The sequence below is a fragment of the Scyliorhinus torazame genome, chromosome 2 (assembly GCF_047496885.1).
Source record: "Scyliorhinus torazame isolate Kashiwa2021f chromosome 2, sScyTor2.1, whole genome shotgun sequence".
In the NCBI taxonomy this organism is placed as follows: domain Eukaryota; kingdom Metazoa; phylum Chordata; class Chondrichthyes; order Carcharhiniformes; family Scyliorhinidae; genus Scyliorhinus; species Scyliorhinus torazame.
In genome coordinates, this window is record NC_092708.1 from 205,398,578 (window position 1) to 205,418,053 (window position 19,476).

General features: G+C 50.4%; 1 protein-coding gene across 1 annotated transcript in view; it reads left to right on the forward strand.

Annotated features, from left to right (window-relative positions):
* Positions 1-18,429, forward strand: part of LOC140395346 (Krueppel-like factor 7) — a 116,548-nt gene extending 98,119 nt beyond the window's left edge. The window contains exons 3-4 of the mRNA XM_072482989.1: positions 3,715-3,838; positions 15,701-18,429. Coding sequence (XP_072339090.1) covers positions 3,715-3,838; positions 15,701-15,752 — 176 coding nt within the window. The 3' untranslated portion in view covers positions 15,753-18,429. The remainder of the gene's footprint in view (positions 1-3,714; positions 3,839-15,700) is intronic.
* The last annotated feature ends 1,047 nt before the right edge of the window (positions 18,430-19,476 follow it).

The window sequence follows — 19,476 nt, forward strand, 5'->3', positions numbered from 1 at the left end:
GGGGTCTGTATCCCCAGTGCAGGGGTCTGTATCCCCAGTGCAGGGGTCTGTATCCCCAGTGCAGGGGTCTGTATCCCCAGTGCAGGGGTCTGTATCCCCAGTGCAGGGGTCTGTATCCCCAGTGCAGGGGTCTGTATCCCCAGTGCAGGGGTCTGTATCCCCAGTGCAGGGGTCTGTATCCCCAGTGCAGGGGTCTGTATCCCCAGTGCAGGGGTCTGTATCCCCAGTGCAGGGGTCTGTATCCCCAGTGCAGGGGTCTGTATCCCCAGTGCAGGGGTCTGTATCCCCAGTGCAGGGGTCTGTATCCCCAGTGCAGGGGTCTGTATCCCCAGTGCAGGGGTCTGTATCCCCAGTGCAGGGGTCTGTATCCCCAGTGCAGGGGTCTGTATCCCCAGTGCAGGGGTCTGTATCCCCAGTGCAGGGGTCTGTATCCCCAGTGCAGGGGTCTGTATCCCCAGTGCAGGGGTCTGTATCCCCAGTGCAGGGGTCTGTATCCCCAGTGCAGGGGTCTGTATCCCCAGTGCAGGGGTCTGTATCCCCAGTGCAGGGGTCTGTATCCCCAGTGCAGGGGTCTGTATCCCCAGTGCAGGGGTCTGTATCCCCAGTGCAGGGGTCTGTATCCCCAGTGCAGGGGTCTGTATCCCCAGTGCAGGGGTCTGTATCCCCAGTGCAGGGGTCTGTATCCCCAGTGCAGGGGTCTGTATCCCCAGTGCAGGGGTCTGTATCCCCAGTGCAGGGGTCTGTATCCCCAGTGCAGGGGTCTGTATCCCCAGTGCAGGGGTCTGTATCCCCAGTGCAGGGGTCTGTATCCCCAGTGCAGGGGTCTGTATCCCCAGTGCAGGGGTCTGTATCCCCAGTGCAGGGGTCTGTATCCCCAGTGCAGGGGTCTGTATCCCCAGTGCAGGGGTCTGTATCCCCAGTGCAGGGGTCTGTATCCCCAGTGCAGGGGTCTGTATCCCCAGTGCAGGGGTCTGTATCCCCAGTGCAGGGGTCTGTATCCCCAGTGCAGGGGTCTGTATCCCCAGTGCAGGGGTCTGTATCCCCAGTGCAGGGGTCTGTATCCCCAGTGCAGGGGTCTGTATCCCCAGTGCAGGGGTCTGTATCCCCAGTGCAGGGGTCTGTATCCCCAGTGCAGGGGTCTGTATCCCCAGTGCAGGGGTCTGTATCCCCAGTGCAGGGGTCTGTATCCCCAGTGCAGGGGTCTGTATCCCCAGTGCAGGGGTCTGTATCCCCAGTGCAGGGGTCTGTATCCCCAGTGCAGGGGTCTGTATCCCCAGTGCAGGGGTCTGTATCCCCAGTGCAGGGGTCTGTATCCCCAGTGCAGGGGTCTGTATCCCCAGTGCAGGGGTCTGTATCCCCAGTGCAGGGGTCTGTATCCCCAGTGCAGGGGTCTGTATCCCCAGTGCAGGGGTCTGTATCCCCAGTGCAGGGGTCTGTATCCCCAGTGCAGGGGTCTGTATCCCCAGTGCAGGGGTCTGTATCCCCAGTGCAGGGGTCTGTATCCCCAGTGCAGGGGTCTGTATCCCCAGTGCAGGGGTCTGTATCCCCAGTGCAGGGGTCTGTATCCCCAGTGCAGGGGTCTGTATCCCCAGTGCAGGGGTCTGTATCCCCAGTGCAGGGGTCTGTATCCCCAGTGCAGGGGTCTGTATGCCAGTACAGTGGGATGCAGGCCCAGGGGTCTGAATCCCAGTACAGTGTGTTGTAGGCCCAGGGGTCTGTACCTTTTACTTTTGTGCCAAACAATTGTTGCAGTTTCCCCCATGCGCTCCTTGAGTGTTTGCCATTGCCTATCCACTGTCATCCCTTTAAGTAAGATTTTCTAATCTCTCAAAGCCAACTCGCGGCTCATGCCAGGTTAGTTTCCTTTATTAAGATACAGGGCCCTCATCTCAGAATCAACGACTTCATTCTCCATCTTGAAATTCTATCCTATTATGGTCGCTCATCCCCAAAGGTCTCGCACAACTAGATTGCCAATGATTCCGTTCTCATTACACAGTACACAGTCTTGGATGGCATGATCTTTAGTTGGTTCCTCAACGTATTGATCCAGAACACCATCCCATATACACGCCAGGAATTCTTCATCTGCTGTAGTGTGGCTAATTTGATTTGCCAAATCTATATGCAGATTAAAATCACCGATAATTACAGATGTTCCTTTATCGCATGCTTTTCTAATTTCCTATTTAATGCCATTATCAACATCATCACTGCAGTTTGGGAGTCTATGTACCATGCCACTAATGTTTTTTGCCCCATGATATATCTCAGCTCGACCCATACAGATTCCACCTAGTCAGAGCTGATATTCTTCGTCACAATTGCATTGATTTCCTCTTTAACCAGCATTGCCTTTCCACCGCCTTTTCCTTTTTGTACGTCCTGCCTAAATACTGACTATCCCTAGATAATCAGTTCCCACCCCTGGTCACCCTGCAACCATGACTCCGCAATCCACTTTATTTCAAATGCAATATCCCGTCAGTGTGCTGTAGGCCTGGGGCCTGTGTTTCAAATGCAATATCCCGGCAGTGTGCTGTAGGCCCGGGGCCTGTATTTCAAATGCAATATCCCGGCAGTGTGCTGTAGGCCCGGGGCCTGTATTTCAAATGCAATATCCCGGCAGTGTGCTGTAGGCCCGGGGCCTGTATTTCAAATGCAATATCCTGGCAGTGTGCTGTAGGCCAGGGGCTTGTATTTCAAATGCAATATCCCGGCAGTGTGATGTAGGCCCGGGGCCTGTATTTCAAATGCAATATCCCGGCAGTGTGCTGTAGGCCCGGGGCCTGTATTTCAAATGCAATATCCTGGCAGTGTGATGTAGGCCCGGGGCCTGTATTTCAAATGCAATATCCCGGCAGTGTGCTGTAGGCCCGGGGCCTGTATTTCGAATGCAATATCCCGGCAGTGTGCTGTAGGCCCGGGGCCTGTATTCCAGCACCATTTGCTCTACCATGGAATTTACTGTGCGGAAGGAGACCATTCGCCATTGAGTCTGCACTGGCCCTTGGGAAAGAGCACCCTACTTAAGCCCACGCCTCCATTGTATCCCTCTAACCCCACCTAACCTTTTTGACACCAAAGGGCAATTTAGCATGGCCAATCCATCCAACCTGCACATCTTTGGACTGTAGGAAGAATCCAGAGTACCCGGAGGAAACCCAAGCAGACACTGGGAGGAAGTGCAAACTCCACACAGACAGTCACCCGAAGCTGGAATTAAACCCGGGTCCCTTGAGCTGTGCGGCAGCAGTGCTAACCACTGTGCCATCGTGCCAACCTGGGTCTGTATCCCAGCGCCATATTCTATAGACCCAGGGTCTGTATCCCAATGCAATGTGATGTAGACCCAGTGTCTGTTTCCCGGTACAGTGTGCTGTAGGCCCAGGGCCTGTGTTCCAATGCAGCGTGCTGAAAGCCCAGGGCCTGTATTTCGGTGCAGTGTGCTGTGTGCCCAGGATCTGAATCCCGGTGCAATGTGCTGTAGACCATGGGCCTGTATCGCCGTGCAGTGTGCTGTTGGCCCGATGTCTGTATCCTGGTAAAGTGTGCTGTAGGTACAGGGTCTGTATCTTGGGGCGCTATTCTGGAACTGTGGTGCGTGATGTCAGCCCAGGATTGTATTCCAATGGCGCTCCATCCGGGCTGTGCTTAAGTGTAGAGATTGCCTATCTGGATAACAGGTTTTTTTCTGGATTACCTCCCTTGCAGGTGAGAAACCATACAAGTGCTCGTGGGAAGGTTGTGAATGGCGTTTTGCACGAAGTGACGAACTCACCCGACATTACCGGAAACACACGGGAGCCAAGCCATTCAAATGTAATCACTGCGACAGGTGAGATGCAACACAAAACCATCCCTCAAGATAGGGGTGGGGTGGGGGTGTGGAGGAGTGCAGGGTGCGTTGACTCGTATTGGCAGCTTGTCTGATTAATGAGCGGTGCTTTCCGAATCCAGGCGTTTAGGAGTTGGCTTCCTTAGCATTTTGCTGTAGCTCCCTGCCTTGAAACATGTCCTTCTCCCCTTGTCCTTCTCCGAGTGACCCTAGTCCAAAGTAGTTGACCACTTTATAACCTGTTTGCAATAGAATTTAATGTTCAGCCAACTCAGCGGCAAACAATGTCAGAGCTAAATTCAGGAGAATATTTACAAAAAAAATAATTTTCATTCAACACTTGTGTTTGTTTGTCCCAGAAATGTAGGAGTTGGGATAGATTGACGAACTAAATTAACATCAGAATCAGGAGTTCGCCATTCGGTCCATGGAGCCTGCTCCGCCATTCAATACGATCACGGCTAATCTGATTGAGGCCTCAACTCCACTTTCCTGTCTGTCCCTGTAATCCTTGACTCCCTTGTCGATCAAAAATCTGTCTTAACTCAGTCCCAAGTATATCCAATGGCCCAGCCTCCACTGCCCTCTGGGGGAAAGAATTCCACAGACAAGCCCGAAGAGAGAGAATCCCTCATCTCCGTCTTAAATGGGAGATGGTGGCAGAGTACCTTGAGGTTGGACATTTACTGTAACCAATAGCAAGGGATTTGGTGTGGAGTGGGTCATGGCAGGAGGTCCCATGTGTTGAAACCTCTCTGAATATGTCCGGCCAGGGTTGGCAATGTTCCCCGGAGTTTTGAGGTGAGGGGCATGGAAGACTCAATTGCTTCTGCTCCCGTGACGTCCTTTGGGCGAAGTTTGCGACTGCCACTACCATGTCCATCTGAAACTAACCCTCCATCTGACTTTCAGCTGGAGAGATTTCAGTTTGGGCTCAGATTTACACTCTGCTTTCTGCCAAACAGTGTGGGGATCGGCAGCGCCATCACAAAAGGTCGCAGACTCCTTTTGGATGCCAAATTAGTGACGAGATCCAAGACGGAGCTTTGCTGGATCTCTTCAACCCCCACCCCTCCCTCCCTCCCTCCTGCGGGCTCAACGAACATGAGGAGTAAACAAGATGTGGTAAATAAGCCGGCGGCACATTATCAGAGCATCACTGAGCAGTATTTTTATTACACTGGCAGCTGCCCAACTCCGACACCTTGGAGCCTTCTCGTGGCATTGTGCCAGAAAGTCAGCTGGCCAGTGGCTGTGCTACCATGCTGTGACCAGGCTGCCCCTGTACACTTACAGTGTCTGCCTTTCATCATCCCCTGGTCTCTGTCTGACTTTCTCCATTCCTGACTTTCCCTCTTTCTGTCATTCACTCTGTCTTGTTTTCTCTCTCTCTCTCTCTCTCTCACTCTTGCTCTTTTTTTCCCCTTGATACTCTCAAAGGTATTGATTCTCACTGTCTCCTTTTGTGCATGCATGTGTGTGACTTTCCCCATTCCTGACGTTCACTTTTTATCAATTTTTTTTTAACTGTTGTTTTCCTTCTCTCTCCTTCTCCCCCCTCTCTCTTTCTCACTCAGTCACTCTTTTTCTCTCCCGATGACACTCGTATGCTCTGATTCTCCCACTCTCTCTCTTGTTCTCTGTATCTTTCTCTTTTTGTGTGTGTCTCTCCTTTTTCATTCACACCATGTCTGTATTAGTCTCTTTGCTGTGTCTGCCGACTGCCTCTGAGGTGCTGTTAATGCACGGGTGCGATTATGAATAATTTATTGACTCTCCCCATCCTGTGCTGTCATCTATTTCCCATTAGCTGAGTTCAGTTAATGAAGCCGTAAGAGTGCAGCGGTGAACTAGCAGCCTGCATTATGTGGCATGAGCTCCCTGCCGCCAACTGTGCAGGCCTGTCATTAATTCAGTCTAATAACTTAATCGGGTGTCAATGTGACACGCGAGGCCAAGCTGAACGGGGGGGGGGTTTAAGAGAGTGTATGCAGAGGGATTGGTGACGAGTCACTCTGATCAGATGCCCACTGACTGCTTGATCGCAGTCGGCATGCCAGCTGGTGAGAAGCCACATCCACACCTGCTTGTGGTGCCATCTGCTGAACAGATCACCACTCACCAACCATCTCACCCAACAAATCTAGGGAATATGTTCTCCTCTGTCTCCAGAGTGTCTGCTCTCTCTTACACTCCCTCTCCCACGTTACCCCATCCTCTCTCCTGCCCCCTCCCCTCTTCCTCTCCCTCTTCCTCTCCCTCTTCCTCCCCCCTCTGTCTTCCCCCCTCTGTCTTCCCCCCCTCTGTCTTCCCCCCCTCTGTCTTCCCCCCCTCTGTCTTCCCCCCCTCTGTCTTCCCCCCCTCTGTCTTCCCCCCCTCTGTCTTCCCCCCCTCTGTCTTCCCCCCCTCTGTCTTCCCCCCCTCTGTCTTCCCCCCCTCTGTCTTCCCCCCCTCTGTCTTCCCCCCCTCTGTCTTCCCCCCCTCTGTCTTCCCCCCCTCTGTCTTCCCCCCCTCTGTCTTCCCCCCCTCTGTCTTCCCCCCCTCTGTCTTCCCCCCCTCTGTCTTCCCCCCCTCTGTCTTCCCCCCCTCTGTCTTCCCCCCCTCTGTCTTCCCCCCCTCTGTCTTCCCCCCCTCTGTCTTCCCCCCCTCTGTCTTCCCCCCCTCTGTCTTCCCCCCCTCTGTCTTCCCCCCCTCTGTCTTCCCCCCCTCTGTCTTCCCCCCCTCTGTCTTCCCCCCCTCTGTCTTCCCCCCCTCTGTCTTCCCCCCCTCTGTCTTCCCCCCCTCTGTCTTCCCCCCCTCTGTCTTCCCCCCCTCTGTCTTCCCCCCCTCTGTCTTCCCCCCCTCTGTCTTCCCCCCCTCTGTCTTCCCCCCCTCTGTCTTCCCCCCCTCTGTCTTCCCCCCCTCTGTCTTCCCCCCCTCTGTCTTCCCCCCCTCTGTCTTCCCCCCCTCTGTCTTCCCCCCCTCTGTCTTCCCCCCCTCTGTCTTCCCCCCCTCTGTCTTCCCCCCCTCTGTCTTCCCCCCCTCTGTCTTCCCCCCCTCTGTCTTCCCCCCCTCTGTCTTCCCCCCCTCTGTCTTCCCCCCCTCTGTCTTCCCCCCTCTGTCTTCCCCCCTCTGTCTTCCCCCCTCTGTCTTCCCCCCCTCTGTCTTCCCCCCCTCTGTCTTCCCCCCCTCTGTCTTCCCCCCCTCTGTCTTCCCCCCCTCTGTCTTCCCCCCCTCTGTCTTCCCCCCCCTCTGTCTTCCCCCCCTCTGTCTTCCCCCCCTCTGTCTTCCCCCCCTCTGTCTTCCCCCCCTCTGTCTTCCCCCCCTCTGTCTTCCCCCCCTCTGTCTTCCCCCCCTCTGTCTTCCCCCCCTCTGTCTTCCCCCCCTCTGTCTTCCCCCCCTCTGTCTTCCCCCCCTCTGTCTTCCCCCCCTCTGTCTTCCCCCCCTCTGTCTTCCCCCCCTCTGTCTTCCCCCCCTCTGTCTTCCCCCCCCTCTGTCTTCCCCCCCTCTGTCTTCCCCCCCTCTGTCTTCCCCCCCTCTGTCTTCCCCCCCTCTGTCTTCCCCCCCTCTGTCTTCCCCCCCTTCTCTTTATTTCTTCTCTTTCTTCCCCCCTTCTCTTTCTCCCCCCCCCTTCTCTTTCTCCCCCCCCCTTCTCTTTCTCCCCCCCCTTCTCTTTCTCCCCCCCTTCTCTTTCTTTCCCCCCCCCTTCTCTTTCTTTCTCCCCCCCCTTCTCTTTCTTTCTCCCCCCCCTTCTCTTTCTTTCTCCCCCCCCTTCTCTTTCTTTCTCCCCCCCCCCTTGTCTTTCTTTCTCCCCCCCCCCTTGTCTTTCTTTCCCCCCCCCTTGTCTTTCTTTCCCTCACTCTCTTTCTCTCCCCCCTCTTCAGCAAGACCCCACAGACAGCAATGTTATGGAATCATTATTGAATGTCTACAGCACCGAGGGAGGCCATTTGGCACTTCCTCTACATGCCAGCTCTCCTCATAAGCACCGGGACTAGTTCCGCTCCTAGTCAGCCAATGGGAGCAGCATCTGTCCATCCACACTCTCCAATTCCCTCACTTCTATCAAATCTCCTCTCAACCTTCCTTTCTCAAAGGAGAATAACCCTAGCTTCTTCAATCTATCCACTTCTCCCTTATCCTTCACCTCTTCCTGTAAATCTTTTCTGCAACCTTACTATTGCCTCATATCCTCCCTAAATGTGCGGTGGCCAGAATTGGACAAAATACTCCATTAGAGGCTGAACCAGCATTTTGTGGAAGATCATCAGAACCTTTGAACTTGGCTTTTAAACTCTATGAACTCTAAGCTTCTACTCATAAAACACAGAATTCCATAAGCATTTTTAATACCTTTCTCAATTTGCCCGGCCACTTTCAAGGATTGGTGCTCAATTACCCCCAGCTCACGGAATCAGCAAATTGTTACGGCACAGAAGGAAGCCATTCAGCCCATCGTGTCTGCCCTGGCTCTGCAACTGTGCATTATGACTTAGTGCCATTCCTCTGCCTTTTCCCCCTTACCCCTGCACATTGTCTCTATTCAAGTAATCATCTAATGCCCCCTTGAATGCCTCAATTGAACCCACACTTCCAGGCGGTGCATTCCACACCCCAACCACTCGATGTGTGAAAACATTTTTTCTCACATCACATCATTTTCATTCACCACTTGTGTTTGTTAGTCCCAGAAATGTGGGAGTTTAGATAGATTGACAAACTAAATTAAAATCAGAATCAGGGATATGCCATTGTGTCCATGGAGCCTGCTCCGCGATTCAACGATCACGGCTAATCTGATTGAGGCCTCAACTCCACTTTCCTGTCTGTCCCTGTAAACCTTGACTCCCTTGTCGATCAAAAATCTGTCTTAACTCAGTCCCAAATATGTCCAATGGCCCACCCTCCACTGCCCTCTGGGTGAAAGAATTCCACAGACTAGCCCGAAGAGAGAGAATTACTCATCTCCGTCTTGAATGGGAGATGGTGGCAGAGTGCCTTGAGGTTGGACATTTACTGTGACCAATGGCAAGGGATTTGCGGCGGAGTGGGTCATGGCAGAACGTCCCATGTGTTGAAACCTCTAGGAATATGTCGGCCAGGGTTGGCAATGTTCCCCGGAGTTTTGAGGTGAGGGGCATGGAAGACTCAATTGCTTCTCCTCCCGTGACTTCCTTTGGGCGAAGTGTGCGACTGCACATGTCCAGGCGGTGCATTCCACACCCCAACCACTCGATGTGTGAAAAAAATTTTTCTCCCTCACATTTGCTTCTTTTGCACATTATTTAAATCTGTGCCCCCTCGTTCTCAATCCTTTTATGAGGGTGAACAGTTTCTCCCTGTCTACTTTATCCAGCACCCTCATGATTTTGAACATCTCTATCAAATCTCCTCTCGGCCTTCTTCTCTCCAAGGAGAACAGTCCCAACCTCTCCAATCTATTCTCATAACTGAAGTTTCTCATCCCTGGAACCATTCTTGTAAATCTCTTCAGCACCCTGTCCAATGCGATCACATCCTTCCTATAGTGTGGCGCCCAGAACTGTATGCAATATTCCAACCGAGGTCTAACTAGTATCTTGCCATACCTCTTTGTTCTTGTACTCTATGCCTTTATTAATAAAGGTCCCTCTGTTCCTTAGCTCTAGCTGTCCCCCTTGTAATGACTGCGCCCGGATCATCTCCTCTTTAGAGGCAACCCGTTGTTGCATTACAATTTTAGCTGCCCATCTTTAATCCCCGTTTACCAAAGCAAAATTCCAGCAGATGCTGGAAAACTGAAATAAAAACAAAGTGCTGAAAAGGCTCAGCAGGTCCGGCAGAATCTGTGGAGAGAGAAACCGGGTTAACGTTCAAGTCCAATATGATCTCTTCGGAGCTGAGGAGAGGTAGAAATATGAGGGATTTTATAGTTTAAGGAGGAGGGGTGGGGTGGAGCAGAATCAAATGTCAGGGATAGGTGGGAGCTCAGGAGAGGTTGACCAAGATGTCATAGACACAAGACAAAGGGAGTGTACATTGTAATGGTAAAGACTAAAGAAGGTGCTGATAATAGCATAAAGGTAAGAATGCAGAATGTGTTAAAGCAGAACAAGGGTCAGCACTCTGTCAAAGCAAAACTTGGTCTTGTGGGGAGGTGTTTAAGGAAAAAATCAAAATGGAGGAGCAAAGTTGTTGAACTGGGCTAAACTTCTTTGAAACGGGCGCTCTTCAAATCCAGTATTCTTTTTAAAAATAAATTTAGAGTACCCAATTATTTTTCTTTTCCAATTAAGGGCCGGGCCAGTCCATCTAACCTGCACATCTTTGGGTTGTGGGGGTGAAACCCCCCCACACAAACACGGGGAGACTGCAAATTCCACACGGACAGTGACCCAGGGCTGGGATCGAACCCGGGTCCTCAGTGTCATAAGCAGCAGTGCTACCCTCTGCGCCACCGAGCTGCCCAAAATCCAGTATTCTTACCATAGAATGCTCCTTGTCCTTTTCAGTAAATAACTTCACTCCTTCTGTTAAAATTATCGCTATTTCCTGAATGTTCCCCAGTGCCATCCAATTTCCCCATTTCATTCCCCAGAACCAGGTGACTCCTTCGTTGCTGGACTGAAAACATTCTGAGCTAGAAAATTCCTGGACACACTTTAAAAAAACTCCTCCCAGCCCTGTCCTTTACATTATTACTATCCCAGTCTATAGGGGCAGGACTAAATCGCTGGCTTTGAAAGCAGACCAAGGCAGGCCAGCAGCACGGTTCAATTCCCATAACAGCCTCCCCGAACAGGCGCCGGAATGTGGCGACTAGGGGCTTTTCACAGTAACTTCATTTGAAGCCTACTTGTGACAATAAGCGATTTTCATTTCATTTCATTTCATATGAGGTAATTAAAGCCCTTCATTATAACGACTCTAATATTTTGTGCCTCTCTCTGGAATTTCCCCGCAAATTTGTTCCTTTTATAGCTTTCCCAGGACTTGGTGTCAATCGAATACACCCAGTAGTGTAATGTTACCTCAATGGGTTCCTAGCTATGAACCCAATCGATTCTGTCCTTGACTCCTCGAGGACATCCTCTATTCCCAGCACCAGAATATTCTCCTTCAATGACTCTTCTTGTTTGTTTCTTTCCTGAACACCCTGGGCTGGATTCTCCGCTCTCCGATGCCGAAATCGGTTTGGCGATGGGGCGGAGAATCCATTTTAACGGCAATATCGGGAGCGGCACCGGTTTTTGTATTCTCCGACCCCTGAAAAGCACGCCTGAGGCCCGCACCACAATGCTCCGTCCCCGACCGGCCGAGTTCCCGACGGCGTGGGTTCCGTGTTCTCGCACCATCTGGGAACCTCGAGTGGCGGCTGCAGACTCAGTCTGGCGCTGCCACAGTCGGGAGAGAGCCAATCCGTGGGCAGGGGGTACTTCATTCAGGGCTGGGGGCATTGTGGGCGGGTGGTCCGGGATGCACGAGCATCCGAAGGGGGGCACTACTTTTGCGGTCCGGGTCCATGGGCTGAGTCCGCCCAGGAGCACGGCGCGGCCGCTGCAGGCTGCCGCCATGCACGGCCACGAAATCGGAAGTGCTCAGGGCTGTATCGGCAGCTAGAGCTGCGAGCTCTACGCTGCCTCCTTGCTAGCCCCCAGCAAAACGGGGAATCGGCATTTTGTGCCAGTTTTCCTGGCGTAAAAGACCACCGTTTCACGCTGGCGTGGGGGCTTAGTCTCTAAAACGGAGAATAAATCAATACAAAGAATGGATTATTGGGTGGAACAGTGGAGATATAACACTGGAATTATACACACAAAATTGATAGTGCAATTCCATCCTACCCCGAATGCCTTGTTTCCCTTCATGCAAGCAACAAGTTCACCTTAAATGAGTCAATGTTATCTAATGTTATTGGCAGCAAACACCACCTTTTTCATAATATTCCATAGATAACTGATAATGCTCCATGGGATGTGTTACAACTTTAAAGGTTCCGTAGAATTCCTATACATAGAAAAGTACTTTGAAAATCGAAGCAGAAGGAGGTCATTGCGCCCTTCGAGCCTGCTCTGCCACTCATTTTGATCATGGCTGATCATCAAGTTCAATACCTTATCCCACCATCCTCCCATATCCCTTGATTACTTTAGCCCCACTCTGCCCCATTGAGTCCGCACCGACCCTCCGAAAGAGCACCCTATCTCGACCTACTCTCTGGTTCTATCCCCATAACCCAACCTAACCTGAACATAAGCCGAATAAGGACTTGCAACTACAAAGCACTTTTCATGTCCACCAGACGTCTCAAAATGGTATACAGCCAATGACATTCTCAAGAAATCCCTCCCAAATTCTTTGCACAATAGGTCAGGTGACGCAGCACGGTGGCACAGTGGTTAGCACTGCTGCCTCTCAGCGCCAGGGACCCAGGTTCCATTCTGACCTTGGGTGACTGTGTGGAGTTTTCACATTCTCCCCATGTCTGCGTGCGTTTCCTCCAACTAGCTGTGCCCACAACTCACCAATCTTATTTACCACAATTTGTGTATTCACATAAATGCACTGTAAACCTTTGCTGCATTTCCTCTGATTCTGGTCACCTTACTATTTCTTAAGCTGGTGCTATCTGTCCTTCCCAATCCTTTCTGCACCTTGTTTCTCTTTTCTGATGCTACAATTTTAAAATTCATTGACTGAATGCGGGTGTCGCTGGCTGGGCCAGCATTTATTGCCCATCCCCCACTGCCCTCCATTTCAGGGGGCATTTGAGAGTCAACCACATTGCTATGGATCTGGAGTCACATGTAGGGCAGACCAGGTAAGGATGGCAGATTTCCTTTCCTGAAGGACATTAGTGAACTGCGAGATGTACAACAATCGATCTATGGTCATTGTTAGACTTTTAATTCCATATTTTTTTGGTATTTAAACTTCCACCATCTGCCATGGTGGGATTTTTGAACCCACGTCCCCAGGTCATGCGCTGGCTCTATGGAATGCTAGTCCAATGACAGTACCACTATGCACCACCTCCCCAACCGTGGCTGCTCCTCTGTCCAGCTGAGTCAACTGTGGTGCTGTGCACTTGCCTCTGGCTTCACTTTCCATTACACTCACAGTGAATATTGATTGGTGAGCAAGATACGTTTAGGGGACTCCTGCAGTACACGCCTGGTGTCCCTTGACTGAATGGTTGTCATCCAATCCCCTTCCTCACCCACACATCGTTCAGCTGCGGTGTGCCCACATTCTGAAATGTGCCATATACTTGACTCTGGGCCTTGTGGCGCAGCACAATTACTCCTGCTCAAGCTCCAAATCCCTCAACACCAGCCAGAGATATTTCCCGCAGTATGATTGCCCAGGGGATGCGAAGTGTCCTGGAGGTCCCAGGTGTAACAGGATGACATTCCACAGGACTGAGTGCCCGGCATTCTTCTATGTATCAGACAAAATAAATATAGCATAAATAAAATTAAATATTATGTTTTTAAAAACTCACCAGCTACTCAACAATCAGCACCTTCGGGCTGAAGCCATTTAAAATTTTTAAAACTTTACTCCAGACACTGACGCTCACTCCTCATGCTGCTTTGGCCCTCCTTGAGGCACCTGCCCTTTACCTCTGAGCTCTCTGACCAACTAATCAGCTACCTACTGTAGTGTCATGTCACCCTTTAATTTTTTTAAATATTTGTTTGCTCTGCCCCTCACTCTTTTATTTTATCTCCATTGTGCTCTTGGACCTCCTGGTGTTCTCCAATATCTCAAACATTGAGATAATCCACTTTTATAATATTGGTTGGGGGATAAATATTAGCCAGGACTGCACTGGGACTAGACATGCTGTGTTTTTGTGCTCTCGTCTCGAGTCTGGGCCTTCACACTCGGGTGGTAAAACTGAGCCAGGGCTGACATCCAGCTGACCATACAAATTGTACACTGCTCTGGTTGGACCACATCTCGAGTATTAGCTCAGACCTGATTACTGAGCCACAAGGGAGGTCACGCAGTGAATGACCCCTAGCTTTGCTGAAAATGTTGGAGTTTTTCCACTGATTGTTTTCCACCGTTAGAGTAGCAATCTCCAAGAACTTTATCAGACAGTTAATAATGTAGGAAAAGTACATACTTTGACATTAAATTGGGAGAGTTTGAGGAACTAACATGTTCCAAGCAGCAGATGGCACACCACATGACTGATCTCAAGATGTCCTTTGCACACACAAGTGATCGAAACATGGAATGGATCTCCAGATAGAGTCGTGGAGGTGACTGTGCTGTTAAACAGATGGATACCGCAATGGGGGAGACTTTGTCCTCTGATGAGGGGCTGAGTAAATTGGGCTTGCATTCTCTGCATTTTAGAAGAATGAGGGGTGATCTCATTGAAACACAGCATAAGATTCTGAAGGGGCTTGGCAGGGTGGACTCCGAGGTGTTTTCCCTTGGCTGGACAATCTAACACACTGGGATGGGTGCTGGGAGGAACATTCTTAAGATAACGAGAAGACCCTTGGCCGGAAGCCCTGGGCTGGAATCCCACCCAGGACGAGATGGACAATGAATGGGAGATTCCTGGAAAGACATTGAAACTAGGAGCAGTAGGCCATTCGGCCCTTCAAGCCTGCTCTGCCATTCAATATGATCATGGCTGATCCTCGATCTCAATGCCACATTCCAATTTTCTCCCCGTATCCTCGATGCAATTAAAATCTAAGAAAAATCTTTCTGTTTCTTGAATACATCCAGTGACCTGGCCTCCACAACCTTCTGTGGTAGAGAATCTACACGGTTGCACAGTGGTTAGCACAGTTGCTTCACAGCTCCAGGGTCCCAGTTTCGATTCCCGGCTTGGGCCACTGTCTGTATGGAGTTTGCACGTTCTCCCCGTGTCTGCGTGGGTTTCCTCCCACAATCCAAAGATGTGTAGGTTAGGTGGATTGGCCATGCTAAATTGCCCTTCGTGTCCAAAAAAAAAGGTAAGGTGGAATTATGGGGATAGGGTGGAGGTGTGATCTTAAGTAGGGTGCTCTTTCCAAGAGCCAGTACAGACTCGATGGGCCGAATGGCCTCCTTCTGCACTGTAAATTTTATGATTCATTAACCTTTGAGTGAAGAAATGTTTCCTCATCTCAGTCCAAAACGGTCTATCCTGAGACTGTGCCCCCTGGTTTTAGAATCCCCAACCAGTGAATACATCCTCCCTGCATCTCGTCTGTCCAGCCTTGTTAGAATTTTGTATGTTTCAATCAGATCCCCTCTCATCCTTCTGAACTCTAGTGAATACAGGCCCAGTCAAATCGATCTCTCCTCATAGGACAGTCAGGCCAACCCACACGGTACCAGCCTAGTGAACCTCCACTGCACCCACTCTTATGGCAAGTATATCCTTTCTTAGGTAGGGAGATGAAAACTGCATGGTCTCACCAAGGCCCTGTATAACTGCAGTAAGACATCCCTACTTCTGAACTCAAACCTGTGATAGAAAGAACGCTGGAGCCTCTAGTTTCACCAGCCTTGGCTCCAGAGTGTAACATGCATGTAAACGTGTATGGTGGCCCAGTGACTCTGATTCCGAATGAGCTGTAGCACCTGTCCCTCCCCACCTTGCCTCCAAGGGATACAAGAAGTGGAAATTGTGTCCCGACCTTTTGGACGTTTCGGTTTTTGTTAGTGCAAATTTGTCCTAAAAAGGTCTGGAGAAATGGTGGTGGAGGGGGGGGGAGGAGGAGGAGGAGGAGGAGGAGACGGAGTACCTTGGCTGGGGAGATGGTCAAAATTGCCAAGTTTTATGTGGGAGGAGACCAGATGGCTGTGTTTTGTGTGTGAACCTGGGTGGTTGGGGTCGCACGGTGACATGTGACATCCTAATGGGAACAATTTTCTATTTTTTTCCAGGTGTTTCTCTCGATCTGATCACCTTGCTCTTCACATGAAGAGACATGTTTGAGAAGACGCTCATCCCTACACAACGCCATGGCATGACTGTTAGCGGGAGAGCCCAGATAGGTGGTGACTTGTTGCCATGTTGCATTGAGCATGTGTGCATACACATTTGCACACACTGTCTATATATACACATATGTAATATATATATAGACGTGTACACACACACACACACACACACACACACACACACACACTCTCTCTATATCTTGGTTATGCCTTACCCAGTCTATCGGTCAGTTAGACACTGCCAAATGATTACTGATTTAAATAGCATTTGGATTTCTGTTGCCATGGAAACCAAAGGGGATTAAAAACTTGAGACCACCTTCCAAGCCTTCAGTGAGAGCAGTTGGTCGACACGCAAACCAATTGGCCTTCCGATCTTGGACCCCAACTCCCACCAGGGATCATCTCCATATTATCAGTGTTTCTGCTGCTCCGATTGGAGGAGGGGTGAAGGACAAGTCGAGACAACACCCAAGGAGACGTGAATGGTGGTCGGAACTGCACTTCCGCGAATCCTATACCATGCAGCCGGTTTATCGTGGGGTCCAGACAACGCCAACTCGTCGTGGCCCTTTACAGCTTTTGGAGCCAAGTAGAGGTTTTTTTGTACTGTGCAGAGGTCAACCACCGCCTGCTGCTCTTTTGAAGAGGACACCCAAAGTGGGGAAGTTTGAACGATGTAAACACATGGTTGCTGATGGGCCCTGTCCACCTTTTGTCCATGCACCCAAAGCCCCTGCACACGCACAAGAAGAATCAGTGGCCATTGGCACCATTTTGAGTAGGCCAAGTGCAGCCGCAGCAAGGCCTGCACCACCCTTTAAAACGGGCTCCTCCCAAAACTTTCTCTGCTCAACTGGACTGGAATCGATGCGCATTAACTAATTTATAAGTAGCTCGCTTAGACCTGGTCTATGCATACTGACTGAACAGACTTGGTGGGAGTGGGCGGAGGGGGGTTGGGGGGACTTAGTTTGCTGAAAAGGCTCATGGGAGGTTTTCACCCCCACATCAGCTTGACTCTAACCATTCTGTTTGTAAATCGTGATTTGTGATTGACCTTCTGTGTAGACTTGGGACCTATTGTAATGGTAAGTTGGTGAACTTGGTTTAAAGATGGTGAAATCACTCTCCTCCCTTTTGTTAGTCATGTGTCCTTCCCAGCTGTAAACTCCAGGGCGAACCCGAGCTCTTGGCGCAAGTAAATACGGACAAATCACTTTATCGGCCTTTTTTTTCCGTTTCCCCCCCCAACCCTCCCCCGCACTCTGGAGGGAGTGTCTCTGCTGCCTTGGGTGCCTCAGCAATGCCAAGGAGCCATCCACCAGCTGACTGCCTTGTCAGCTCTCAGCGCACAATTCGTGGTGAGTGAGACAAACCAAAGATTGGGGCAGACATCTGAGGATAAAGAGGATTGCTAACTCACACACTCTCTTCCTTGCATAAAGTGTATAGTTTATTTATCTGAGCATTCCAAAGCGACACAGCTCAGTTTAACCAATTTGCTCACCTCTGGTATGGGGAGAACTGTTGTTTGAGTCTGAGTTCCGAGGGCTGGAGGGAACCTGCAGTCGTAGCCCATTTCTGTTTCACCCGCCTCTCTTAAGCTTCGAAGGGAACACAGTGGGTGGGGATTGAAGGTGCACTGTGTCTGGGTCAGGTTACGAGGAGGCATGGGGAAAGGTGGCTTGCAGGAAGATACCCACTTATTTGCGCATCTGAGTGAGGGTTAGACCTGCCAGTGAGTACGACCATGCCGAATGTGTGCATCTGGGGGTTACCTAGTCAACTAAATGCCTTTACATTTGAGTCGGACAATCAACCCAACCTAGCTTCTACGGTTCCTTCTCCAGTGGACTCATTGACCATGTGACAGAGCTTCACGGGAGGGCAGTGATGCGTTTGAATAATATGTTTAGATTTTCATGTTTCCTTCCTTTCCCCAAACATTAGCAGCATTGACCAGGCATGTGCAGCAGACGTGGACTGATCTGGAAGGAAGACACTTGGAGCTGGCATGCTTCAAAGCAGAAGTTGGAAGAGAAGGGAGGTGTGAGGCAGTGGGGATTTGTGGGATGGGCACAGCTGAAGGAGGAAAAGAACCTGTTGAAGCATGTAAGATTGAACTTTATAACGGCAATGGCATTGCCCCTCCGAGTCGCACAAGTGTTTGAGGAGCAGTCACTATCCTCGGCCACCAAGCGGACACCGATAAGCCCATATCGGGATGTGAACTGGTTTGCTTCATTACCCCAAAACAAATTGACGCTGGCTTCTGCTATTGACAGCACGAGCTGTGGTTATTAGCGGTTTACCCTGTCTCTGAAGAAGAGTCGACACAACCCAACACCACCCACTCGCCTAGTTTAACCGATGAGTGTATGCACAGGCCCTGGCTCACTGAGAATCGTGCCTTACGTAGATGCTTGCCCAATGCCTTGATCATCCCCGGCTGTTGCTCCTTCACCCTTGGAAGCATTGACCTGCATGGCACCAGGTGACTTTCATTTTGTTCCCCACCCCGACTCCCCTAAGCACTCGACCATTCTCAATTTGGCCATCAGTTTGGTGACTCTTAAACGGCTGAGGACAAACCTGGTTCAATCATTATCTGCTTCACCATCACTAATCCTTTCCAACAAAACAGGTGGGAGGGAGCGGGGAGCGGACAGCGGGGGGGTGGGCGGGGGGGGGGGGGGGGTGGCAGGGCGGGATGAGGGAAGGGGAGAGACTTGGCAGGAACTACGCTGGCAATTTTTTAAAAAAATTACCCTCTGATAGCTGAGTGGTGACTTATAACTAGCTGAAATAATACATGCAGGCTAGTTTTTAATATATATATAATATATATATATATATATTGTTTTGAAAGTATCACTGTTTCAAATGAACAATGGTTAGAACTGTTTCACTGACATTTTCCGTGGCCTGAGAATCAGAACTCCAATGTTTATTGTATAGATTTAATATTTATTGTCATTTCTCTTTCTCACTCTCTCGCTCACACATTATCTCGGTCACACTGCATGTATTTTTACTTCCCTTCAATTTCCTGCCAAAATAACATTAACATATTGTCCAGGGTACAGCTGGGACAATGATGATGCCCCAATGTGTCTTTGTCAGACTGACTGAAGGGTTTTCCATTGGGAATGATTTCAGGCACTGCTAGTTTGAAGGGGACTGAACTGGTTGATCAGATTCCTGTCTGGGCCCTTCTCCTTCCTTTTGGAGCTGGCTAATCTCTCATGAGCTGTGTGTCTTTCTCCTTTTGGGAGTCATATCCAGGTCACGTGTGAACTGGCTGACCAGTGCACTCCTCTCTTAGTCTGTCCTTCTGGTCAGTTTGGAAACTAAATCCACCCAGGCTTGGATTACTTGTATCAAAATAGTTGGGGCCAAAGTCTGTCACTCTTAAAAGCTCTATCAAGTCATTTGACCTTGATTTCCCGTGCCTACCAGTTAACCAACCCACACACCACCCTGGGCTTCTTTCTTCTCCTGTGCAATACCAGTCAATTGATTTTGCATGAAATCTGACATTGTTACTCACCCAAGACTGCTAATATCCAGTGCGCAATGCCAACAAGATGGCACAAATCTGGTGAACTGCCTACTGAGAGGTGCAATTCTGAAATTCCTAGACGTACACACTGAGGCCCTTCCAGAGGAGCAGCCGGTTATAACTTGTTTTACGGCTTTTACAACAAGTGTTTTTT